The 27,530-nt window shown below is 36.9% G+C and overlaps 1 protein-coding gene across 1 annotated transcript in view; it reads left to right on the top strand.

Moving 5' to 3' along the window:
* Positions 1-27,530, top strand: part of ARHGEF38 (Rho guanine nucleotide exchange factor 38) — a 143,380-nt gene that overhangs the window by 57,295 nt on the left and 58,555 nt on the right. Inside the window, exons 3-4 of the mRNA XM_063107214.1 lie at positions 9,155-9,278; positions 27,000-27,147. Of these exons, the coding sequence (XP_062963284.1) occupies positions 9,155-9,278; positions 27,000-27,147 (272 nt within the window). The remainder of the gene's footprint in view (positions 1-9,154; positions 9,279-26,999; positions 27,148-27,530) is intronic.

Raw genomic sequence — 27,530 nt, forward strand, 5'->3', positions numbered from 1 at the left:
ATAAAATTTGAAATAGGAAAGGATGACAAGCCTGAACACCACGTTAAGAGAAAAGTAACTTGTTTCCTGCCTGTCCCTGTGTCAAGGCAGATAAGAGAAATAAAGTCAGAGACCCCTGGTCAACTACCTACCTTTTATCTAAGGATATCAGTACAAGCTCTTTACTTTTCTATTATTAAAACAAATTTTAGGATGTACTTCTTAACTCAGGGACTTCTCAAGTTTGACCAGTCTCTGGTCTGGCTTGTATTCACCTGTGCAGGCTCTGCTCTTCCTTTTGAACATGCTGAGATTTCTGTTCCAGAGCTCCAACCCTTCTTTCTGCAAAGGGACTGACATCTCTGCACTAATATAGGTATGTCCACATTAATATCTTCCAGCCTGGAATGTTTCTGGGCAGTTATCAGGTAACTTGGGAATTTAGCTGCAAGATTAGTTAGAACACTTGCTCTCTAGCCGTGATATTGATTCAACCTGTAGCTTACTCAATTAGCCAGGTCAGAATCTAGTTTCACGGCAGGAAATTTCTCACATACAAATCAGCACTTTTAAGAAACCTGATGAAATAATGGCTAGTTTATCCTGAAAAGCTTTGTAATCTAGAAGCCAAGTGTCTGAGTAAATGCTGTAGTGATTTGATAATTATCTTAGCCCAGTGGTTGCCAGGGCTTGCTGCCAACATCTTTTTTTTTTTTCCACTTGCTGCAATTTCTGTCTTGCAAGCATTCCCCTTCTCAGTTTCCTCCCCCCAAAATCAAATAAGGCCTACTTTTTCCTTCTCAGAATGTCTCCATTGGGTCTCCACATCTTATGTTTATTCATACATCCCCAGCTTTCTTCTACTCTCACCTTACTTGTTACAGTTGCAATAACATTGTGCTTCCAAGGCTTCAGTATTAATAATAGAGAGATCTAATTTAGGAAATATATCCACGTCTCACCATAATGTTGTGTGTGGAACTGCCTTATAGAGGCGGTGGATGTTACCAAGGTTCTGTTAGACGAAGTCAGATAACTTTTGAGGTAGATTTGTCCTATTTGAATTCTAAAATGATTAACTAGAATAAGTGCAGAGAGTTCAGAATTGGACCCTGTGTTGAAGCTGGATTTACTGCCAAACCACACCAAATAGAAACATTGAAGTCTTTTCTAGAAATAATTTCCAGAGGATCATTTGGTTGGTGGTAATCACTATGGCCATCAAAAGCAGTGCTGTTTATTTTCTTCTTTCTTCTACGATTGTTGTGTATATGTCATGTACACATAGCTGGAAATTTTAAGTTGTACGATTTTCATCATCAGATTAGGAGCCTAAAAATATATTTCCAAATTGAGGTCAGGAAAGTAACATCCAAATGAGGGTTTTTAATCCATTGGTTGTTAGAAGAAAAACTATTTATAATTTGCCAATACTGGTTAAAATCCTTAAAAAAAATTAATAAGTTTAACTTGGTATTACAATTATGAAATTTATCATAAAGAAATAATAATAGATGTAAATAAGACTTTAGCCAGAGAGCTATTTGTAATAGTGAAAATGGCAATCTAGAGTTTAAAGATTTAGGGATTGTTAAGTAGACTATAGTATTTCCACATAATGTTGACATTAAAAATAGTGCAACTGAGAAAAATTAATGACATGAAAAGATGTTCATGTTATGCTGTTAAGTTAAAAAACTGTTTTTAAACTTTTTGAAGTATATCATTCTTTTGTAAAGATGTACACATGCATGCACACACAGAAAGAAAAACAATCTGGAAGGACCTACCTGAAAATATCACCAGTGGTTATTGCTTTGTGATAGAATTATGGGTGACTGTATTTTCTTTTAGTTTTTTTATCTACCCATCCTTAATTTCCTACAATGAACATGAGCCACTTTTATAAAAATAGTTTATTTAAGAAAAAAGGGTTTGTTCCTAGACTTCTTTTCAGTGTTCACTTTTAAAGGTGTTAGTGGTTGGAGACCTGCATGACACGTAAGAATGTTTGGTTATTCCTGCCTGCGACTGGGTTTAGGCTGAGACGCCTCCTGCTCATTAAACAGAAAACAGTAAATAGGCATTTCCCAAGTGTAAACTAAGGGAGAGGTTTGTCCTCTGTCAGCCAATTTGCCAGGTATACTAATGGCCAAACTAAGCACAACAGTTTGTCTTTGTAGATAAAACTAAGTAGAAAATTATGAAATATCCAATCAATTTGATATTTTGAATAAATTAGGTAATTTTGATTTTTTTCTTGAAACCACTTTTGATCTTTGCATACTTGTTATTCAGGGATTACAAAGAACATTCATTTGTGGCTCCCAGAAGAGTAAATAGATCGTATGAATTGTAGAGATTCAATTCACTTCAAATGATCAAACTTTTATTGAGTAAACATGTACATGCCTGGCACAGTATTAGACACAGTATTAATATAACTCACAAAGGCAAGTGTCCTGGAGGAACTCACAGTTTTGACATAGAAACAAATTGATTTATATCCCTGATATATGTAATGATCTTCAGTATAAGCAGTGAGTGATACAAAGCAAAAATCTTGGACGTGTGGGAGAGGAAGAGGTTAATTCTAACCAAGGAGCAGGAAACTTTTCTTAGGGGAAGTAAGATTTTGACTAGAATTAAAAGTGTATTAGGGCTGGCTGATAAGTTCAGAAAAAAAAAGTGTATTAGTTCCCTTTTGGTTATAGGTAAGAAAAATAAAATTCAAACTAGCTTAAATAAAAAAGGCAATTTATTGGCTTACGTAATAAGAATGTCTTGCATTAGGCAAGGCTAGATCCAGGGGCTAACATGATCTCAGGCTTAGCTTACGTCTCTGTGTTGTCTTAATCACAGTTAATTTCAATTGTTAAGCACAGATGACTCCTGAAGATAGAAACTTACATACTGTCTTAGTCCATTTGGGCTGCTATAATAAAATGCCATAAACTAGGTAGCTTAAACAACAGATATTTATTTCTCACAGTTCTGCAAGCAGGGAAATCCAAGATCAAGGCGCCAGCAGATTCGGCGCTGAAGGCCCGTTTCTTAGGCAGCTATCTTTTAGCTGTAACCTTATGTGGCAGAAGGGGAAAGGGGGTTTCCCTAAGGCCTCTTTTATAAGGGCACTAGTCTTATTCATGAGGGCTCTGCCCCCATGACCGCCCAAAGGCTCCACCCCATGTTACCATCACCTTGGGGTTTAGGATTTCAACATACGAATCTGGCGGGGAGGGGAGGAACAAAAGCATTCAGACCATACCACACACTTAGGCTTACAATCCAGGTACTCTATTGCCCAAAAACCATTTATTGAAAGTCACTGAAGATTCTCATTGGCTCTGCTTGGGAATCTGACCATCCTAGACTCAGACTAGCATCATGGGATACCTGACTGGCCAGTTAGAGTGGAGAAGGCAGCAGGGCACCCTGACTGAAAATTCCACCCGGATCAGATAGAAATGGGAAGCTGTGCTCCCCCTGCCTCCTCCAGAAAAAAAAAAAAAAAAAAAATAATGCAAAAGAAAGGGCAGAGAGATGGGCAAAACTCTTGGACAAATGCTATCACTACCAGATTCCATTTCAAACAGGTAGACTATTGTAAAGTAATAGAAGGGCAAAGCATGTCCAAGCAAACAAAAGAGCTTGGGCTGGAATGTAAAAGCAGGAAAATTCAGGAATGCTTTGGAAACAGTAAGTGTTTAGGTGCTCGTGGGGTACAAAGTAATTCCGTACCAATGATTATAGTCTCTGAATTAATTTAACTTTATAAGTATGTTTTCCTTTACTTAGACTTTTATAGAGGGGAAGTTTTGCATATATACAGCTGTAAATTCAGTAATTTTTTTCTAATCTACAAGTAGAAATTGTATATATTTATGCTGTATAATATGATGTTTTGATATATGTAGACACATTGTAGAATGATTAAATCAAACCATTTAACATATGTATTACCTCACAGACTTCTCTTGTTTTTTTGTGGTGAGAACACTTAAAATCTACTCTCTTAGCAATTTTTGAGTATACAAAAATTTATTCTTATTAACTATAGTCACCATGAAGTGCAATAGATCTCTTGAACTTATTCCTCCTGTTTAAGTAAAATTTTGTGTCCTTTGACCAGAATCTCCCTAATTCCCTCCCACCCCCACCTCTGGTAAACACCATTTTACTATTTCTGTAAGTTTGACTTTTTTACACTCCACATGTAAGTGAGATCATGTGGTATTTGTCTTTCTGTGCCTGGCTTATTTTACTTAACATAATGTCCTCCAGGTTCATCCTTGTAGACACAAATGACAGGATTTCCTTCTGCTGTAAGGCTGAATAGTATTCCATTGCATACGTACATATATATGTATATAAACATTTTCTTTACCCATTCATCCATTGAGGGACACTTAGATTGAGTCCATAACTTGGCTATTGTGATGATGTTGCAATGAACATGGCACTGCAGACATCTGTTTGACATAGTGATTTCATTTCCTTTGGATATATACCCACTACTGGTATTGCTGGATCACACGGTAGTTTTATTTTTAATTTTTTTGAAGAAACGCCATACTGTTTTCTATAATGGCTGTACTAATTTACATTCCTACCAACAGTGTAAAAGTCTTTTTTCCTTAAGGGATGTGTGACATTATTGTAATTGTGTACTTGAGAATAACGTGCAAAAATAAAAATCAGAATATTTTCCTGTTAATGTTTAGTCTATTTGATACCAGTACTAAGTTAATGCTTTTTCTTAAGAAAAAAAAAAATGTACAGTTTTTGTAACCTAATAAACATCAAAAGCAGTGGATAAAAAAAATAAAAAAGTCTTTTTTCCAAATCCTGTCTAGCATTTGTTATCTTTCGTCTTTTTGCTAGTAGCCATTCTAACAGGTGTCAGGTCATATTTCATAGTGATTTTAATTTGCATTTCTCTGATGGTTAGTGATGTTGAGCACTTTTTCATGTACATGTTGGCCATTTGTGTGTCTTTTTTTGAGAAATGTCTATTCAGGTCTTTGTCCATTTTTTACTTGTATTGTTTTGTTTCCTTGCTATTGAGTTGTTTGAGTTTCTTATATATTTTGGATATTAACCCTTTATCAGATATATGGTTTGCAAATATTTTCTCCCATTCTTTAGGTTGTCTCTTCACTCTGATGATTGTTTCTTTTGATGTGCAGAAGCTTTTTAGTTTGACATAATTCTGTTTATTTTTTATTTTGTTGCCTATGTTTTCAGGTCATGTCCAAAAAAAAAACACTGCTCAGATCAGTGTCATGGAGATTTTCCCGTATGTTTTTCTTCTGGCAGTTATACAGTGTCTGGTCTTAATGTTTAAGTCTTTAATCCATTTTGAGTTAATTTTTGTAAATGGTGAGATGAGGGTCTAATTTGATTTAGCCAGTTTTTCCAGCACCATTTATTGAAGAAAAACTGTCCTTTCCATTGTGAGTTCTTGGCATCTTTATCAAAAATTGATTGACCTTAAATGTGTGGATTTATTTCTGGGCTCTCTATTCTGTTCCATTGTTGTATATGTCTGTTAGTATTCCAGTATCATACTTTTTTGATTACTACAGCTTTGTAGTAGATTTTGAAATTGCTGAAAAATATAAAGCATTGATGAAATAATTTGAAGAAGACACAGATAAATGGAAAGATATCATGTGTTCATGGATTGGAAGAATTAATGTTAAAATGTCTATACTACCCAAAGCAATCTACAGATTCAATGCATTCCTTATCAAAATTCCAATGACATTTTTGACAGAAATAAAAAACAATCCTAAAATTTGTATGAAACCATGAAAGACCCCAAATAGCCAAAGCAATCCTGAGTAAACAGAACAAAACTGAAGGCATTACCCTACCTGATTTCAAATTCTAGTAATTATTTAAATGTAATGGGAACTTCCTATTTGAAGTATGATAGCCTGTGATGGATACTTTTGTAAAGCAACAAATTAAATTGTCAATGGAAACATTGACCTTTAATTTTTATGTTTTGTAAGTTTGAATTTAATGACTTGGCTTAAAATAGTAAAAACTTAGACTTTTTTAAAAAAATGAATTTTAATTCATTTAAAATACAATTCAATTTAAGCTCTTAGAGCATTGCCTGTTTCTAGTAAATGATTAATAAATACATAGATGCTTCCTTGAATTTATATCAGTAATCATAAAATCATCTATAAGTTTTAAAAGCCTATTTGGATCAGGCATTTGTTTGTTCCCTGGCATAGCAGTGACTGAATGTGAATTCATTTTATGATTTACAGAATCCCCATGGGCTCATGGTGATATGGGTGATTGAAACCAGGCCAGTTGATGTTTTAATCCTTTCTGTCCTTCAGGAAGAAATGGAATTAAAGACTATGTTTTTGTTATTTAATATTTTTTGCACTGAGCTATGATTATAGATAGAATGTAGAATTAAATCCTTGCTAAATGGATTTATAATCTAAATTAGACAGAAATACAGGATACTGACCTTGGGAAATTGTAGAAATGACAACTTGGTGAAAAACTCAAGAACAAACCAAAAAATCCAAAAAGAGATGGCAAAGAACTCTATTATTAATATTTGTTGGTAATGGACTGAGGCATAGGACTAAAAGGTCAATTTCTGGTTCTAGCTCTGTCCTGAACTTCTTGCATAATTTTGAGCATGGTACCTCTTTTCATTTTGCATTAGTTTCCCTATCTTCAAACTGGTTCATAAAAGAGAGAAGTTGGAGTGATATATGAAATAATAAATATGAAGCACTTCAAGTTCCTCAGAATAAAGTTTCCACAACAAAATGAAATAATAATTATTATAATAATTAATAATGACAATAATTCCTATAAATTACATTTAATCATTTATCTTATAAAGCAAGTAAATTAGGGTATGAAATTTCACATTTTAGAAAGATTCATTTCAAAATCGATTTGCAGAAATATACAACCAGTACAAAACTACAAAACTTTAATTCATACACAACTTTTGGAAAATATATCTGGCACTATGTAAAATTACACCTTTGTGTATTTAATTAACATCCAACACATAAGGCAATTCTTTAGAATAAGGGATACATTAAATCAGTGATACTCAGAGATATGTGACTTTTGAGCCATTGATAATGATAAATTATCATCAAATGATAATTTCATAAGTTGATTAATTAATAATTTAATTATCATTAAGTGATAATTAACAAAAAGAGCCTTATAACCATAATATGACTTTTAGATATTTTGCATAAAATTAATATGCTTTTTGATATAGAAACTGGAAGGCTTGAATATCCCTAGATTTCAGGCAAAAGAGCCACATGTACCCCCTTCTTTTAAAGGAATGCTTAATAAAGGAACATTTTGCAAGACACTGGATTAAAGACCCTAAGAGCCAAAAGTTATTGCAATGTAATAATTAGTATGGAGATAAAATTTCAGAATACATAAAAACAGTAAAAATTTAAAAAATCGTCTGATCCTATTCTGAAATAAGCCACTGCATACAATCATATGGACTTGATTACAAATGAGACTAGGAGTTACCCTGAGGATGAGACTAATGATAGGAAAGTGAGGAATTTCCCAAGATGACTGAAAGAAATGCTGTGTATAACATTTAGCAAGACCATACTGCATAGGAAATACCTGACACAGTCACCACATTTTATCCTATTTATTTATTTTTTTTGGTGGCTGGCTGGTATGGGGATCTGAACCCTTGTCTTTGGTGTTATAACACCATGCTCTAACCAACTGAGCTAATTGGCCACCTGTCCACATTTTAAAAAGGTGCAATGTGAGGTCATGCTTCCAAGTTCAATGACAAAATATCCTCACCAAAACAGTATCTGTATTCAATATCGGGAACAACATATGGGCCAACATCAAAAGAAGATGGGATAAAAAGACAAGCATGCTGCTTTTTCTCCCCTCTACCTCTTAAATAGACCTAGCACACCTAAGGAAATTGATTCTGAAAGCATGGGAAAGAAGCTGCAGTCATTAGTCTTCATCTCCAGAATTCCTCCAGGTCTGCTTCTTGTCTTATATTCCTTGTCCTATTTTCCCTTAATTTCTTGGCCCTTTTTCCTTAACTGGACTTTCTGTCACTCTCTTGCCCCTAATTTTGCTGATCTGGTTTTGGGCCAGCAACTCTGCTTTTCATCTTTGAAGTTCCTCCACGACTTGATTATTGAAGGCTTAGTTATCCACATATGACCTCATGCACAATACGTCGTGGGTAAATAGTATCTACTTCTGTTCCCTGCTGTAGGGATGTGGTTGTTCCTAACTGGACACTATTTGATTATGAAAGGAGATCTAACTTAAACTGAAGGGAAAGATTTTGAATAAGACCCAACAAAATCAGAGTGTGTATCTCACCATACTCAGATAGCTGAGGATAATTGGCTATCCCTCTACTAATCACCCACTACCTATGACAGAGTTTGGCTTCTATGACAATTTTGGTACATAGAAGGTGCTCAGGAAATATCTGACAAAATGATGGTGAATGAATAAATAATCATAAGAACCAGCTATAAGATCTAAGAATGATTGTATTGGTTTTTGAGGGTATGCATGAAATTACAAAATATGACAAATCCTTAATTAGCAGAATATGTCCATTAAAGATTTCCATTCATATTTCTTTCACCAAAAAAAAAAAAAAAAAAAAAAAAACCAAACCAAAAACCAAGAAGCAACCCAGCATATTGTGTCATCACTTTGAGAATATCAGTGGTTTAAAAACAGGTTTGAAAATAGCTACTTGCCTAGGATGAGGTCTAACTTTTGCTGTATAAAGCAGCAAAATATTCTAAATTCATAGACACTGCTACATACTTTCATAGAGGGCAGTTACTAAAAATACCAAGTAGACCCAAATCTCTTCCCACTCTTGTTTTTATAAGAATATGTAGATGGATTAAAAATATATTCAAAAGGAAGAAAATGACAGAGGTAACAGAAGCACCATCTCAATTTCCTAAATGAAAAACTGCACATTTACTTTAGAAATCCTAAATAAGAGTATTTACAGAAACAATTGATGGAGGTAGCATGGGCTGGCATAGAAAGTGCTTTACTGTTTAGCAGGAGAAAACATCCTAAATACAGAGCTTCTCTTTCTGTCAGCTGGTGCTCAATGTTTGTGTTTCTTCAGATTGATAGGCTGGACGTGGATAGCTTGTTTAGCAACATTGAATCTGTGCATCAGATATCAGCCAAGCTGCTGTCGCTGCTGGAAGAGGCCACAACAGACGTGGAACCAGCCATGCAAGTAATCGGTATGTTTATTCTCTCCTTGAATTCTACACTACAACAGGAAATAATATTTTAATAGCCTCCCTTAGCTTTGATTTTATGTTTCTGACTCACCAAGCTTCCCAGGAGATATATAAATGCTAAACCCATCTTCAGGCTCATTGTAATTACACAAACTGTATTTATTTTCAAATGGGTTTATATCCATTTGCTGAAGTCCCTTAGTAGCACTAAGCACACCATTTACTTCTTAATTTCCAATCTTTCATTCAACCTCTTTGCATTCCAGATGTTCTTTCATTTTGTTTTATGGCTAAGACTTACATGATCTTTAAACAATTAATTATTTAAGTATTTTAGTAGCTTTACTGATTTCAGTCACAATGTTTTTCAGATCTTATGCCTATGAATCGATTGATTTTTATATAGTAATTTTTTTTACAAAACTAGTTTATGTGATTTATAAAAAACTTACACAAGTTCTACTTTTTCCATGCTTTTCCTTTTTTTTCTATATTATTGCTCTCCAAATAGACTGTTTTACTCTCAGTCATAGATATGTTTATTTTTTTACTCTGGTAAGATTTTTAAAACTAACAACAGATAAAATAATTTGAAAAGTGTTGGGCCAAATTTTTATTCTCTCCATTTCTTGGGAACTTCAAAGGGAATACTGTGTTGTGAATTCCTTGAAGGCAGCTTGTACATCTAAGATATTATAACCATAGTGCCATGTAGGCTAAGAATTCTTTGTAAAAATTTATCATTTTTCTATTACACACATAATATACGATATATACATATTACAAAAATATTAAAACAATTCAGGAGTACATAGAGTAACAGTAAAAGTCCTTTTCACACACCCCTCCAATGCCACTGTCTTCCCCACAAGTAACCACCGTTAGCAGTTTTATGTGGATCCTTTCTTTGAGACACATGCATAGACAAAAACAAACACCTTATATATTTACTGTTTATGTCTTTATTTGTTACCACTTATTTGTTGGGGTTATGCAAATATCATAAAATTGGTCTTGTTAGTATTTATGGTGGCACAGCTTAATAAGCAAGGCTGATCTTATAGAATAGTGAAAGAAATGACTTGGGTATTTGCAGTGTTTTTGCGAACTGAAAGTCCAGCCCAGTCAAAAATATTTCTCCACAGACAGGTTTAAATTCAATTTTTCCTTGTGATTAGGTGTTCCCAATACATTGTAAAAATATTTTCTAAAAGAAGGACTATACTCATTACCACCTTAGTATGGATTCATTGGCCATTCATTTCCAAATTCAATCAGTAAATAGTTATGAAATAGAGCATACTCAAAGAATAAGGTGGTGTATGGCATTGTTGGGTATCAAAAGACAAAAGAGATCATCTCTGTCCTTCAAGAACTTGCAATCAAACAGCTCCCTGAATTGAAAGTACATGTATAATACACCATCAGAGTAGTTCCTACACTACTGCAGAACTTCAGAAAGTAAAGTAAACATTTCTAGATGGAAATCAAAGGATTCTTGAAGATGATACTTGAGCTTAAAGATACTCACCCAGGTAAGAGTTCTACAAGTAGGGTCTGGGTTGTGGAGAAGATTCTAAATGGAAGTAACAGCATGAACAGCAAATGCTAAATGCCAAGGATTCATGCAAGGGGAGAGTGAGAGATGAGTCTGGAAACGCAGAATAGGGACTGACTATACTTGAAATCAAAGTTTGTAATTTGCTGTACAGGTAACAAGAAGCCATTAAAAGATTTTTCAGCAAAGGTGTGAGACACAAAGTCTCACAAAGTTTCTTTCAGACACAAAATTTCTGGAGAAAGAAAAATGCAGTAGGTGTGAAGAGAAGAAATAGAAGGAAAAATTGAGTCCTAGACCAGTAAATAGGCTGCTATAAATATTACAAGCATGTGTTAAAAAGCATTTAGGCTAAGGCAGATACAGTAGAATAGAAAACAAGCAATCATTTCAAGAAAATGTATAAGAAAGCCTAAACGAGATTTAGGGGGTTGTTCATGTGTTGGAGTCAAAGACAAGTCCAGGTTTAGGATGACCATGCATCCTGGTTCATCCAGAACAGACTGGTTTTAGCCAATTGCTGAAGTATTCATTGTAGTTTAACATTTGTCCTAGATTTTGCCTTTTAAAAAAAGTACCATTATTATTAGTTGCAGCACAAGATATTTTATAAGACCTCTACATTATACTTCAACTCCTGAGGCAGTCTCTTTTAGTAGGGTGTAAGAGGCATGTGTAGTCAACAGAGTTCAGAGTTTACACAGGGTAAACTCTGCAACATAGCTCATCTCTTTTTTCCTGATCTTTTCTAGTGTCAAGGAAACTTACATTTTCCTTTGAAGTGCCACGTGCTGGGCACTGGCTGATAAAATGATGACTTTTGGACATAAGTAGCTAGGAACAGCTAACTCCTTCCTGTTTTGGGGGTGGGAGATGTATTTGATGCACCCATCCACTGGGTGCAACAGCTGGTGTGTCATGGCCCATGCCATGATCTGTGACAGGCATGAAGCACCAAGATGCCAGTCAATGGGATTAATGGGACATCAATTATAGATTAGGTGTAAGGAAAATATGTATGGGAAATAGTGGCTGAGCAGCCCTGGTACAGAGCATCAGATGCTCTTTCTATAGAGTTTGGTTACCTATTGTAGATATAAATCTACAATGCAACTCTTTTTTATTGCTTGGTATGCTTATTTTATTTTGCAATAAACCCTTTCAGAAGCAAGGATTTAGCATATTCATGTTTAATATAAATAACTGATTTTCTGTTTCTTAAGAAAGTTGATGATGAACATATAACATACAAAATACTTACCATCCACCATAGACAGCCACAGAAGACAGCCAGCAGTCAGAAATCCACTGAAGAAGCAGCAACATCTATGTCAAAAGTTAGTCATTATTTTAAAAACACTGTGCTGAAAGTAAGTGATTTAATGCATGCAGCTGTTTAAGGTGTTTAGTTTAAATATCAATCTGTGCTGCATGACTTTTCATTTAGGTCAAACGAGAGCTATCTTAAATTAATTTCACTCATTTTTAATTCCAAGTTTCCTTGCACCTAAAAGAAATGTAAATCATTGGCTACTAAGGAGTTGACATAAATAGCAGAATAGTTTTGCCAACAGTTAAATGATGACAGTTTTATATCAGTGTGAGCAGATGAATCAAATAGAAAATCAGTTAATTCCAGTAATGGTTAAGACTTTTTAAAATCCAATTCACAGAACCAAAGAAAAGCTTTTGGAAGTTTATTGTGTCAAAGGTGAATAATCTGACCTTATTATAAATGCTACTATCACTTTAACTTAAAAATTAAATATTGTGACTACAAATGATAATATGAATACAAATATTGGTGAAGCACATCATCAGAGTAAAACAATGTTTTTACTAAAATAAAACTCTGTGGATCAGGAGTGTACTTGAAATTGATTGTGGTACATGTATAATAAAGTTGTGATATTCTATTAATCAAAATGGAAACTAGTCAAAATTTACACATACTTTTATATACACAAAGTGAGAGTGAATGACAATATTTAGAGGATAAAGTTGATGATGAATTAAAAAATAATCTTATGCATGATGGTAGACTCTTTGCTGCTGGTCATTAATCAGTTTTCACAAATGTTTAATTCTTTGAAGTACCACTTTATAAATCAACCAAAGTGTCCTACAATGACATTGGGCTATTTTTATAAACAAGACCTCTGAAATTGTATTGCATTTTGTTCAAAATCAGTTGGAAGTCTTTAGTTAGGCTAGTCAACAAGCAAAGGGAAAAATCACTTCAGATTTTTAATCTTGATGAATTTCAATTACTGGAAACAAAAATTATAAACAGGAAAACATTGAAATTTATCCCTATAAAAACAGGAAATGAGCTAAAAAAAAAATTGAAAACTGAGAGCTCATGTGTAAAACACTTAACTTTGAAATTCTGTAATTTTACTTGGAAAATTTGATTTATGAAGAAAGTTTTGATGGAACTCCTCTTCAAAAGGATAAAGTTGTATTCTGTACCAGATTTAACAATATCTACATTTGGAAAAATATTCAAAAATCATAAATAGAAAGAACTTATTAGATGAGTTTTATTTTGCAAAAATAAAGAATCCAAATGGAGGCAAAAAGACAGTACCTATGAAAATACTTCATTTTTTAATACATAAAAATATATAATTAGAATTTAAATATTTTTCATTTATCAGAATTTTCTTTGAGTTTACTGGGTGACTGTATTTTCCTTATAGAGAATTTTCTCAATTTAAGATATTATTGTTTACAAATTTGAGCAGTAAGATAAATAATGCTAGTATTGGATAATAACCCACAGAATAAAATAAATATCCAGTCCATACTGATATAAATACTATTAAGTTGGAGAAAGAACAGCTTTTCTTACAGTAGATTTCAGCTAATAAATATAGAGGGAAAGTAGAAAATAGAAAATCACCATTAGGCAAACACCACAGTCATAACTGTTGCAGATGAAATCTACTGATTGATGCCAGATTTGGAGGGTGAAAATTAGAGAAGAAATATACTTTACTTAGTCTCAAAGTTTCTCCCCAAGGAATGATTAACCTCAAAGGAAAACATAGTAGTTTTACGGTGAGAAACCCAGCAGGTACCCCCTTAACTAAGTAATCAAGGTCAATAATACTAGAAAATAACTTACTCTACATCATGAACCTTATGCCCTGAGAAGGACACAACATCTAATCTGTGGTACTTTTGCCCGAAAAGTATGCAATCATGTCCAATCATGAGAAAATATTACACATTATCAGACAAACTCAAATGAGGACACTTGACAAAGTAACTGATCAATACTCTTCTAAAGGATTAAGGTCATAAAAAAATAAGGCAAGACTGAGGAACTGCCTTCAGGAAACTAAGGAGGAGTGACAAATGCAAGTGGGAGCCTGCATAGATCCTAGAACATTGAAAGAACATTAGTGTTGAAATTCAAATAAGGTGTTTAGTTTTGTTAATAGTATTGCACCAAAGTTAATTTCCTTTTTCTGACAATTGTATTTTGGTAATGTAAGATGTTAATATTGGGGAAGCTGGGTGAGGATATTTGAAAACTATCTATACTATTTTTTCAGCTGTTCTATAAATTTAAAGTTAGTTAAACGTTAAAAAAATATTAAATATTATGATTTAGAGAAAACTCAGTGAAAATGTTTATAATTTCAGAGTCACCAATCATAAACTGCAATTTGGAAGAAGATAACAGATGATTTATTAAAAAAAATTAAAACAGTAAGGCCATATTTGAAAAAAAATCAGTTGGAGTTTTATTTTACCATCCTCACCCTTTGTATCTGGGCTGGTCTTGTGACTTGCTTTGATCAATAGAATGAGTCAAAATGATGTTCTAAGGGCTGGCTAGTTACTCAGTTGGTTAGAGCGTGGTGCTAATTAACACCAGGATACAGGGTTTGATCCCTGTACTGTCCAACCACCAAAAAGAAAAAAAGAAAAGAAAAGAAAAAAAATGATGTTCTATAACAGCAGTATGACTTCTGATCTTTGCTCATGAAGATAGAGGCCCAAATTACCCAGTCATTCCAAGCAACCCAGGCAAGGCCTTGGGCATGTGATTCAGGTCCTCCTCAGCTGCCAGGCAGCCCACAGCCAACCCCCAACACCAGCACATGAAGACATCCCAGCTAATCCCTGCCCAATTCAACCCATAGAATTGTGAACAAACAAACAGTTGTTTTAAGCCTTTCGGTTTTGGGGTAATTTTTTCCTGCAGTAATAGCTAACTAATACAGAGATTCACAGAGGAGAAATTCACTTATTTCAGCTCAGATGATGAGATTGATTTGGAATGAGCCTCTTGAGGCTTGGACTTGAAGGATTTAGAAAGGTGGAGATTGAGCACAAAAAGTTGTCTAAATGAGAAGTGGTCTAAAGACCTCAAGGCAGGAGAGTATGTTAAGTTCCTGTAAAGGGCAGTAGGAGTCTGAAGTGCTGGAGCGTAGTGCCGAAGGGGCCTCCATGATCCATATGTGGTAGATACACCAACACGCAGTTCACTGGAAATTCCAACCCTAAACCTTTCACCTAAGCACTTACATTTCATAATATAAACTGATTTTTTGGTGAGATGTTTCCAAAATCATTTTATCACAAAATAAAAAGCACAGGTGTCTCATATCTCCGTCCTTAGAGGGCACAAATAAGTTTGTGATTTACAGCTTTAGTGCCAAAGGGAAAATTTTCCTGATACCTAGATAAACCAGGAGGAGTATTTTACTCAAGAATAACCTTGGGGTTTTGGATGAAATTCAAATTTAAACGCAGAGATGTATGCTTGCAAATCTGAGAGCTCTGAGGGAATTATCTACCATGCCAAGATGAAAAGTAGATGTTTAAAATCTTGACTTAAGCAGAGTGTCTAGATAGTAAATAGGTTTTAAATCTTTAGAGATGGGAGTATGAGATGTGGCTCTTGTTTCCACATAAGTTGATCACTCTGTAACAATTTTAAAAAATGATGAGCAAGAACAAAACAAATAAGATGAGTGTAGAATTTAAGAACACGTGGATTTCAATGTCAGGTTTACTTAGGTTACATCCTGTCTCAAACTATTGCTAGATACGTGATCTTAGGGAAGTTACAAAACCTCATTGAACTTCAGTTTCTCACTGGGAAATTGGAGGCAATAACACCTACCCCATATGGTTTTTATGAAAGATTAAATAAAATCATGTATAAGGAATGACAACCCAGTTTCTATGCTTAGTAATATCAAATACATGATGTTACTAAATTATCATGATAATATTAAATTTACCCATCTATTTACTAAGCCTGATTTTTTTTTTTTTTAAAGATGACTGGTAAGGGGATCTCAACCCTTGACTTGGTGTCGTCAGCACCACGCTCTCCCAAGTGAGCTAACTGGCCATCCCTATATAGGGATCTGAACCCATGGCCTTGGTGTTATCAGCACCACACTCTCCCAAGTGAGCCATGGGCCAGCCCTAAGCTTGATTTCTTAAGTTTGTAACAATTGAATAAAATGTAAATTTTTTTCTGAAGTACCAATCATGTTTTTCAAACAAATTAGATTTGCTAGATTTGCTGAATGTGTGTGGTTTCTTGATGCCGCCAATATCTATACATTTGATGATTTATATATCTAATATGGTGACACATTTTCTTCTTTAAAGGGGATTTTAACATAGCAAGTATCATTTCTACATTTGGTAGAGCGAACAGCAATTGCAGTAGCTAGTCTCCAAAGCTGGCCCTCAATGGACCATGTCTCCTAATATGCATGTTGCAATGTAGTCTAGTCCTATATTGACTCTGGACTGACACTCTGATTCACTAACTGATACGATGCAATGGAAATGGCACTGTGCCAACAACTGGGCCTAAGCCTTAAGAAAGCCTGACAACTTCTACTTTTGTGATTTTGGGAGCCTGTTATTTAAGAAGGCCAGCTACCCTGCTGGAAATACCATGTAGAAAGGCCATATGGAGAGAGAGCAGCCCAGCCAACCCACAAAATTGTGAGAGAAAATCAAAATGATTGTTGTTTTAAGCCACTGAGCTTTGGGGTGGTTTCTTACATAGCAATAAATAACCAAAACAGCAATTGTGTCCTCTAACATGTGTTTGCCTGTTGTAATGCTTCAAAGTAAAAAAAAAAAGACTGAGTAATAAATATGTTTGAGTCTACTTTTCCTGCTTACCATTGTGCTGAGATCCAGACTGAAATAAGCTTGCAATAAAGGAATTGTGATCTCTCATATGCTTTTCATGAGGGTGCGTTTATGCTTGAAGAGAAAAACAGTTTAAAGCTTTCTGTTATTTGAAGGTATAGTAGGTTGTTGTATTAGTCCACTTCTGTTGCTTATAACTAAATACACAGAACTGGGTAATTTGTAAGAAAACAAAATTTATTGCTTACAGTTTTGGAGTCTGGGAAGTCCAAAGTCCAGGGGACACATCTGGTGAGGTTCTTCTTTGATGGTGGCTTTACAGCAATTCAGGGGTCTCACGTGACAGAAAATGATGGAGCAGAGAGAGAGACTCTCATGTGCTCTCCTTTAAAAGCCCTCAGTACCACGCCCCTGACCACCATTATTAATCCATTCACTATGGCATGGTCCAACAATCTAATCACCTCTTCAAGGCCCCACCTTTCAAACCATAATAGGATTTCCCACCCTCTTTACATCGTCACAGTGGGGACTAAGTTTTGGGTGACATCAATCCATAGCAGTTGTTCTACTTTTGTTCTCCTCTTGTTCTACAGCAGTACATAGCTCTCCTAAAGCACTTTCTCTTATAAGTCCCTGAAGCAGAAATGTGCTACTTTGTGAGAAGAGCATTAGTCACTGATAATGTTGTGAGGCCCCCTCCCACAAGAAATGCACTTACACGCCACTCGTGCAGAAAAGGGCAGTTTATTCACTCCAGCTGGCCAGCGACCATCTCTTAGCAACCAAGGAAGAACGGCCTTGGGCCTTGGTCTTGTAGGGTTTTTAAAGGCAAAAACTACATCCCGTTGGCACACGGGTTTGTCCAGGTGCACAAAGCAAGCTAGAGGGCTAGGTCACAGAGGCCGAGAATGTGTCGTTCGAGCAATCAAGCATACAAGTTTTCATTGTGTATGGTTTCTGTTCCCATGTAATAATTCACTGTGTATGGCTCCTATTTCTATGCAATTGTTTTTTGTTTCTATGAGAAGGTCAATGGTTTTTCATGCAGAAGTGGGGGTAGTCTGCAGGTCAGACAGGGCAAAATGGAGTTACTTAGGTTAAGCAAGCAATTTTACAGAAGCAGATAGTGTACATTATGAGGGTGTAGGTAGCTCTATTTCAATAAACCATGTGTTAATGCTGTGTGGAAGATGCTCACCTGAATGAGTTTTCCAGTATTATTATTGTTGTTGTGGGTTTGTGTGTTTGTGTTTAACCCAGTACACAGATAGGTTTGACCTAGTTAATTCTGGCCAGCTGGGAGAGGTTGGGAGGGTCCTGGAGCTGCATACAGAAATGTGTGAGGCCAGCAGGTGGGGGTTGGGTGGGCTGGGAGACCCAGATGCAGCAGCTTAAAGGTCAGGGCATTTTATTCTAAATGTTGGCAGTAATGGGAAAGCTTGAGAGAATATGAAGAAAAATATAGGGTTTTCAGAGTCATAAATCCACACAGGAAAGGAAAAATCAAAAGGAAGCAGCCACCAGACTGGAATGAGGGGATTGGACCTCCAGTCTCCTGAGTGAGGTTGCAGGGCTGCTGGAACTTATTTCTTGCAATAAAAATAAAACAAAGGTGGCTTAGTAAAAGCCCTACAGTCCTGTTCTCTGAGGAGAATGGTAAGAATCTAGGATGTTGTACTGATGGAGCCTGCTAGTGGAGGTTGGTGGCTTAGCTGTGCAGGGAGGAGCACTGGAGAGTTAAAGTCAGATTTAAATGGACCTAAGAAAAGTCAAATATTGCACAGAAGACAAATACTAATAAAGTCCAAAATCCTAGGAGTGTAAGAGTCCTTTGAGTTCCTGAACACTTCCCCAATCTCCAGGAAGCTAAAATGAGAAGTACATGGATAGGGGAGCAATCTTGAAGGTGCACCATAGCCCAGAAAGAGCATGACCTGTGGAGTGAAACAGATCTGTGTTTTGGTTCTAACCGTGTTGCCACTAGCTCTGTGGCTGTGGGCAACTCACTTGGATCAGTTAGGATTACATTTACCTGCCTAGAGCGGAAACCTGGCCAAAAGGGCTTAATAAAAAAGGGGCTTAGTTTTTCTCACCTAATAAGAAATCCATAAGTCTATAGCCCAGGACTGGAGCAGCTGTTGCTGGCTCCTTGCAGCATTTCCTTCACAATCTTTATCATGTGGCTTTTGACATCATGGTCTCAGTGCAGCTACTCCACTTCCAGCTGTCGCTTCCTGCAGGCAACAAGAGCAAATCCACCTCCTCATGACCTTTTTCCATTTGTGGGGAATATAGCCACTTCCCAGTGACTTCCTTCTATGAGTATACCCCATTTCATTTTGCACACATATTATTTCATTTCACATACACACACATACACACACACACAAACACACACCCTTGCACACACACTTGGCCATCTAAATACCAGAGATTTGGGGAAGGGTCAGTATTTTTAACTGGGTGCATTGCCAGTCCAAATTCTGTGAGTTTGGAAGAAGGAAGAATAGACAAGCAACTAGCAATGGGTGCCACATTCATTTGTTCATATTTTAAACGGTAATAGCAAGATCTCCGTGGCAGAGCATACAAGACGTAGGGCACACCCTTTCCAGAATGTAAGCTCCATGAGAGGAAGAATTCTTGTCCGTTTTGTGACTGCTGTGTCACCAGCACCCAGAACAGTGTCACCAGTAAGGACTTACTGAGTGAATAAATTATAAACATAACAATAAGTGCCCGGTGTGCTGGCTGGCACACAGATTGTTGTTGCTGTTGTAATGGAGTCTTCCAGCATTGTTTTCAGAGGCTGCTGTGTAGTAAAGAGCAACTAGCTGTAGCAGAGGCAAGCATTCTCAAGGGAGGTATTTACTAAAGTGAGATAAATGGAGAATCGTGGGGTCTTCCTCAGTGTTATCAACCTTGAGTAAGGAAAAGTTATTGTACCTCTTTCTAATCCAGCCAGCAAAAACCTTAACTTTCTCAGGGAGGCAATGTTATTTCAATATGTTAGTTGTTATAAAAATCCCCAACTGGAGTTAAAGTATCCAGGAAGCCAATTACTGTAATCATCAAGTGTATTCTTGAATGTTAGAGCCGGACTAATACTTAAAGAGCATTGCTTTCATTGTTGAGACAAAAATAGTGAGAGCCTGATTCATTCCACTTACATCCTTAACTCTGGACACAGTTTAAAGGGTCCCTAGCTCTTCCAAATACCGGCCAGAGTACTTTCCATTCCATACCCTGTCTATCTTCCTGCCCACTAATGCTGCCCAGCTGCCAGTCCACTTCCCAGGGCTAGAGGTGCTGGGGGGATGCCACCTCAGCTGCAGAATGTCCCTTTCTCTGGAGGCCCCACCACAACTGTGACATCATCCTCCCTGGCACTGGACACAGCATTGGTCGTGGACAGGACCCCACCCTCAGCTCTGGCTCCCTTCCTTTCTCTGTTTTCCTATTCACGATCCAGCTCCCCTCATTGGTTCCACTTCCTCAGCTCTCACTCCCTCCTCAAACCACTTCTTTGAGAATGCTGTTACCACATCACCAGGGATCTCAGAAACGTCAAATCCAACAGATGAATTTTTCTGAATTTATCTTACTCTAGTGCTTCTGACAAACTTTTACCAAAATATTCCTGAAATAAGAAGAGAAATGTCATAAGCCCCAGGGAGTGTGGAGTTATAACCTGAAGGCACAGCCCCAGGCATATAATAACTTTGAAGTCTTATTTTATCTTGAGAACTCATTTAAGTTTTCCAGTCAACTCTTATAAGAAAACAATGCTTTTTTCTTCAAACATCTTAATAAAATTGATACTCAAGGGATATGCTTGTTTTCTTCCCATGGCTGCAGGTCCCACCTGCCACCTGTGTTTGGTTTGAATTCTATAACCCTAAGCAGAGTCCCTTGGGTGTCCTCAGCAGTCAGTTTTATCCCCAGGGCAGGTAGGAGCTAAATGAGACTTCTTACCTCTCACTTCCCCTCCTCACTTTACCCTCCACTGGAGAACATAGTGAGGCTGGGAAAGCAAGGGGAAAGCGTATCAATGATCCAGCGTCTTGGCTGGCTAATCTACTGCCTTGCTTAGTCCCGGTAGCTGGGCTACCATCCAAGGAGGATAAGCAGAGCATGGGGAGTGCTCCCTGGAACCGCTGGGTGAAAGCTGCCAGTAAATCTCAGGGAAATGACAGCCAGAGGCCTGTATCACCAAACTCAGATCTCAGACCTTCTTTCCAGAGAGTTGACCATATCTGCCCTCTGTCCTTGGAGCTGACCCACCGCCTTCTCTGTATGCTGAATACTCGGTCTTAGCAAACAAGTTTTACTTAGAATCACAGATAACTTTCTTTTGGGATATACCTAAGACCATAATTTATGCTTAAGATTTTAACTAAAATTCCTATTTATATCATCTTAGTCGGTTTTTAGAGTTGAACTTATTGCATATTTTTTCTTGGTAATACTAGTAACTTTCCACTTTAAACTCTTTATAAGTAATAGTTCATGTCATAGTTTCACAAAATTTTTTAATGAAATGCTATGTGTAGAAAAGAAATCCTTCAACTAGTCAGATTTCTCCCAAAATATTTTCCTACCAAATAAAAAAAAAAGAAAGTGTGTTGATTAGAATTAAGTTCAGCTGGGAGAAACAGAAAAAAAACCAAAATACTACTAGCATAATAGGACAGATGTTTATTTCTCTTGGTTTGAAAGTCTGAAGGCAAGTGTTGCAGAGTTGTATGGTGGCTCTGCTCTGCAAGGTCCTCCGGGATGTAAGCTCCTTCCAGCTCACAACTCCACTCACCAAGGGGGTGGTCCTTATCTCCATGGACAAGGTAGAATCCAAGTTCCAGGAGGCAGATAGAGGCAAAGATAAAGAAGTGGTGAAGGGTAAGCTAGCTGCCTCTCAAAGAAAGTTCTTAGATATCGTCACAGTACACTTTCACTTATACCCATTGGTGGACTTTAATTACACGCCACATCGATTGCAAGGGAGGCTGGGAAATGTAGTTTTTATTTGGGGCAGCTCAAACTATCTCTTTAGAAGAAGCGTAGTATTGCTATTGAAGACAACTAACATGCTCTGTCACCCACAAACCTACTCAGTCTCTGCAGTGTTTCTCACTATTTGGTACTTGGCTTTCCTGACACCGATCCTAGTTTTCCTCTCTTCTCAGGCTCCTGTGCAGACTCTTTCTTCTAGACTCCCTTCAGTGTTAGTGTTCGCCAGTGTTTGGTCCTCAGGCACTCTTCTCTTCTCATCCAGGGCTTTTTGTTGCATGACTACCTCAAATTCGTGGTTTCTACCACCAAAGTTTCACAAGCCTACATCTCTCTCAAATATTGTTTTCCTGAATCCCGGATTCATATATCTACTTCCATGAAGGAATTCTCCACTTGAACATACAATAAGCAACTCAAACTCAGTACATCTGTTGGAGTGAGCAGTACTGAGATCTAAAACTGCCTGGGCTGAAGGAAAAAAATAAATAAATAAAGAGAGAGAGAGAGAGAGAGATAGTTTTTTCCTTAGTATGCATTTTTCTATGTTCCCTCTTTTTCCCATGGTTATTTGGTATTTTCAGCCTTGGTTATGGGACAAGATGACATTATCTACATAAATGTAAAGTTGTTTTCCTGTCAGCCTGGAGCTGCAAACTTGCCATGAGACATATACTATCTAGACCCTGAGAAGCCAATGAACACATCAATAAAGCTATGCTGATTCCACCCACCCCAAATCAAATCTAAATCTTGCAGGACCCTAAGATAACATCAAGGATGGGAACTGAAGCCTGACAGAGTCTTGGGGAGAATTTGCACCTGGCCCCTTACACATCTCCTTGTCTCCTGTTTTTCACTTCCCACATTCCATTCCCTCAACCCCCTCTTTAAAAATCCCTCAGTAAATCTGAGTCCTTGACATGGCTTTAGCCTGGCCGTTCTCCTTCAGGTTTACTGGAGAGATGGGTTAGCCTAACATCTCTACTCAGGTCACCAGTGTTCCCGAATAATGCTGACTTCCTATTCCACCAATAAGTTGATTTGGGGGTGGTTTGTTTTTGCACAGGGCAGGCAGCCGGACTTGGGTTTGGTAACAGATTTTGATGAGCCTCAGCCAGGAGCTGAGAGCCCTGTGGTAGCACATTTAAAATTAAACTCCTCATCTTCACTACCTGAATTCTCTCTTTATGCCATCATTGTCTACCCATCTGGCCACTAAAACTAGAATCCTAGGATATGCCTGGAATTATCCCTTTGATCTGTTACGTATGTTCAATGTCCATTTTCTTCCTTTCTTCCCCATTTCCCTGCTTTAGCTTTCGTTGTTAGAGCTAGCATCCATTGAGAATTTGCACATACCGCTACTGGTATAAATGCAATGCATATCTTAACTCATTTAACCTTCAAACAACCCGGCTATTATTATCATCCCCATTTTACAGATGAGGAAATTAAGGAATAGTGAAGTCAAGTAACTTTCCCAAATGTCACACGCTGTGTAAATAGTAAAATCAGGATTTGAACCCAGGCAGTTGACTCTACAATATTCTCTCTTATCTGCTGTAATTTCCTGCTTTAGCCCTTTATTGTTTATTTGTTTTATTATAAAAGCCTTTTGATTGGTTTCTGTTTTCTAGTATCAATAACTTTTCCCCCAAATTCCATCTTTAATATGACTAACTACCAGGATAATCTTTCTAAAACACAATTTGATCATGTTAGTCTGCTGCCCAAAGTCCATCAGTGCTTTTCCATTACTTTCAGGCCAACTCCTTAATGATACACAAAGTCCTTCATGATCAGGCCCTGCCCAACTCTATAGTCTCTTGAAATTTCCTCTCAGTGCAATCCCATTTAGCCATACTAGACCACTCCAAGTTTCTGAACAGACCTTACCCCTCCACCTATCTCCTTGTTTTTGCATTGGCTCATAGCTTCTATTTCAAAGGCACACTGTTATGGAACAGCTCAAAGGTCCTCAAGGGCAGAATATGTGCCCCTCGGTGCTTTATCATCCTATTATTGTACTTTTTACATAGTTCAGTAAGCAAGAATTTACTCTTCTTTCTCTCCCTTGCTGGCCTATATAAGTCCGTTGAAGGAAGTATCGGTTCATCATATCTGCAGTATAGACCAAAGTGCTCAGTGCATAATAGTCACCCAATAAATTGTTGTCAAATAAAGATGAACCAAAACATTACTACTTTATTCCTTTATGTGCCATTTTCCTAAACAAAGCCTAGGACAAAGAGGTCTCTTGAATATCATTGGCTTTACCCTGGTTTACTTACCTACAGGGGAAATTCATCTTGCAATGGGGTCAGACTAACATCAAGGCCATATAGTTTGGTATGGCACATCTTGGGGATGGACATGATGGTCTGGAAGTAAAGAAGAGGTGGGTCAAGAAAAAGAACATGAATATATTTACATCAGTAAAGTGAGCAATTTTTTACATTGAAACATAATTAATTGTAAATGTCTGTGGGGTGCAGAGTTGCATATCAATACATGTGCAATATGAATATGTGATGCTTGAATCAGGATAATTAGTATATTCAACATTACACAAAGTAATTGTTTTTCTTGGCTCTTTACTAATTCTTCTCTTACCTTCTGTCTTCCCTCCCCCTGCCCCCCTTGTCCCAGCTCTGGTAACCTCAGCTCTGTTCTGTTAGTAAAGGGAGCAATTTGCAACATTAAGTAATGATATCAAGACATAAAACATACTCAAGATTTGAGGGAGTTGTTTTTAAAGGAGATAACTAAAGAAATTTAAAAGGGTGCATTTTTCCACCTTCTTTGCGTAGCAATTGCTTTTTTGGGTTGTGGAATTTTTAAAAAGAACATTAAGTAGTTTTACCTATTTTATAAGATTCTGCTGCCTTTGTGACAGGCAGCAAGAAGTGAAATTACCTTCCCTGGTCTTGACTCAGTCCCTTCTCCGCTCCTTATCATCCCCTCAAACCCACATACATTAAACCAAGCAGTTGTCCTTCACACTAAAGAAACGAAGCCAAGAGTAGTGTTACCGTGGAAACAGAATCACTTTTTGCTGCAAGACACATCACTTCACCTGCACTATTATGAAGCAGAATACATTGGTGGGGCTGGGAGGGAATCAAATATTCTACCCACCAGTGTTGCACTCAGCCTTTGGGTGAATGAATGACTGTCAGTTAGAGTACTTAAGTATCTTTTAACTTTAATAATTATTATTAGAGTCCCAACAGAATTTTACTTGGAAAAGAGTAAAAAAAATGATTCTGCTATTAAGGAGAGAGCTATAAATTCTCTCCAATTAGACCATTTCTGGTAAAGAAAATACAAGGGAATTTGCAATTAATGGTTTTTATGTGTAAAATAAGTGTCTGTCCTTTGTTTTTTATCTTTCTGATTTGATCTTACTGTGAATTTGTGAGGTTGTTTTCACCTCTTTTTTTTTTTTTTGGTCTCTATTCTTAGCTTTTTTGTAGTGAACATACATATTTACAGCTTCCTCTTGTGTTGGGCTTTGTGTATTCAGACCCTTTCTTGCCACCGAGCCTCCCCCTAAGCCAGTCACCCACTCCCACTTCTGGGCCTTAATTCCCTCCCCCAGCCAAAGCCCCCATTCCCATCTGGTCTGCTACTGGGAGTCTCTGTTTATTTTATGACCAACCCTAAATTCAGCCACTGCTCTGTTTTATTTTCTCTTTTTATTAACTACGCTATTTCTTACTGTTTGTGTCGCTGTCTTGAAGAGCAAACCCACAAAACCTGCACTGGTAGAAGGATCAACTCGGTAAAATCCCAGAAACAAAACAAGAACCCCATATCCTTTCAGTTCCAAAGATGCAATTGTTGAGTTTCCTTACAGGCCTCAAAAAAGCACTGTTAAAACAAGCAGTTAGGTTGACTGATTAGCTCAGTTGGTTAGAGCGTGGTGCTGATAACACCAAGGCCCAGGGTTTGATCCCTGTACCAGTCAGCCACCAAAAACCAAACAACCTTAACATACACACATGCATCATATTACCTCAGAATCTAACTGTAGTCACAGGAAAATCCCATGTAATGAAAAGGAAAAGAAAGTTTTCTATTGGCTGGATATAAATTGGAAAAAATGTGGTATTTTAAAAGTACTGGTGTTTTAATTCCAGAGATAGTAAAGCTGCTTTAAGAGACAAGTGATAATTATTGAGCAACTACTCAGTGGCAGGCATTGTTTATATCCATCATCTCATATGAAGATACAGTCATAACCTTGTTCATAGTATTAGCCAATTGATTTTTTAAATGGAATTACGGCCTATTCTTTTTATTATCACATATAAGGAAATACATTATTTCTCTAAGCTCCATTACTTGCCTTTTAGAGAGTCTCAGGAAATGTTAGTGGAATTATTAATTGAAAAATAACTTAGTACCCGAAATAATACCTCTTATACCTCTAGTCAGCTAACAAAAACTCCGTTTTGAGAATTTACTATGTATATTCTATACTATACTATGAACTTTACACACACTCCCTTTTTTAATTTTTATAATGATCCTATGAAATCTATTATTGTCATCATTTTGTAGATGAGGAACCTGGTTCAGAGAGTTCAAATAGCTTGCTTGAGTCACAAAGCCAGTCTGCAGCACAGCCTGATTCAAAGGCATTCAAACTCTAAACTTCTGCTTACCCATGATCCTGCACACCAACCTGGTGTCACCTTTGAGAAACCAGCTTTCTTTTGCTGCCTTTCTCTGTTAAACTCTTCATCTTTAGGAAAGGAAGGAACGAAGGAAGAAAACGAGGGAAGAAGGAAAGGAGAGAGGAAAGGAAAAAGGAAAGAAAGAAAAGAAAAAAAAAGGAGAGTGAAAAAAATCATCCAAATCTTTCATCCCTCCTGAATAATCTGGGGGATAAAGTGGGATCCATCCAACTTTTTAACTCTAGTCAACATTGTTAAATAATAAACATGTGAAGTGAAAGTTTGATGTGACTTGGTGTCATTTTGCTTTTGTTTTGCGTTTATCAGGAGAGGTATTCTTGCAGATAAAAGGACCGCTGGAAGATATTTATAAAGTCTACTGCTATCACCATGATGAAGCACATGGTGTACTGGAGTCCTATGAAAAGGAAGAAGAGCTGAAGCAACATTTGAACCACTGTATCCAGTCCTTAAAGTAAGGCCTTTTCAAGTGATGCTTCCCATCTACTCTCAGTTGCCTAGCAGAGAACATTTTATATGGATGAAGATGAAAGATCTCGCATAAATCCCATGTTTTATGAGGCTTACTGGGAGCTCTGCTTTGCATTCTCTTTATGAAAATCTGACATGTCAGAAGCCTTGATTGGCATTTTTTCCCCCCTGCAAAGATGATTAAAAAGAACATGGGAGAAGGTTCAGGGCTCTGTAAAGGTAGAAAAATGCGATATTAAAAAAAGAAATGTGGAAGAAAAGCCCCTCCTTAAAGCTATTGTAATAACTTGTCTGCCCCTAAATAGTTCAAGAAATATGTGAAACAATATGTGCCCTCATGGCCACTGGAGTACACGTATTAATAAA

Source organism: Cynocephalus volans, chromosome 9 (assembly GCF_027409185.1).
Source record: "Cynocephalus volans isolate mCynVol1 chromosome 9, mCynVol1.pri, whole genome shotgun sequence".
Taxonomy (NCBI): Eukaryota; Metazoa; Chordata; class Mammalia; order Dermoptera; family Cynocephalidae; genus Cynocephalus; species Cynocephalus volans.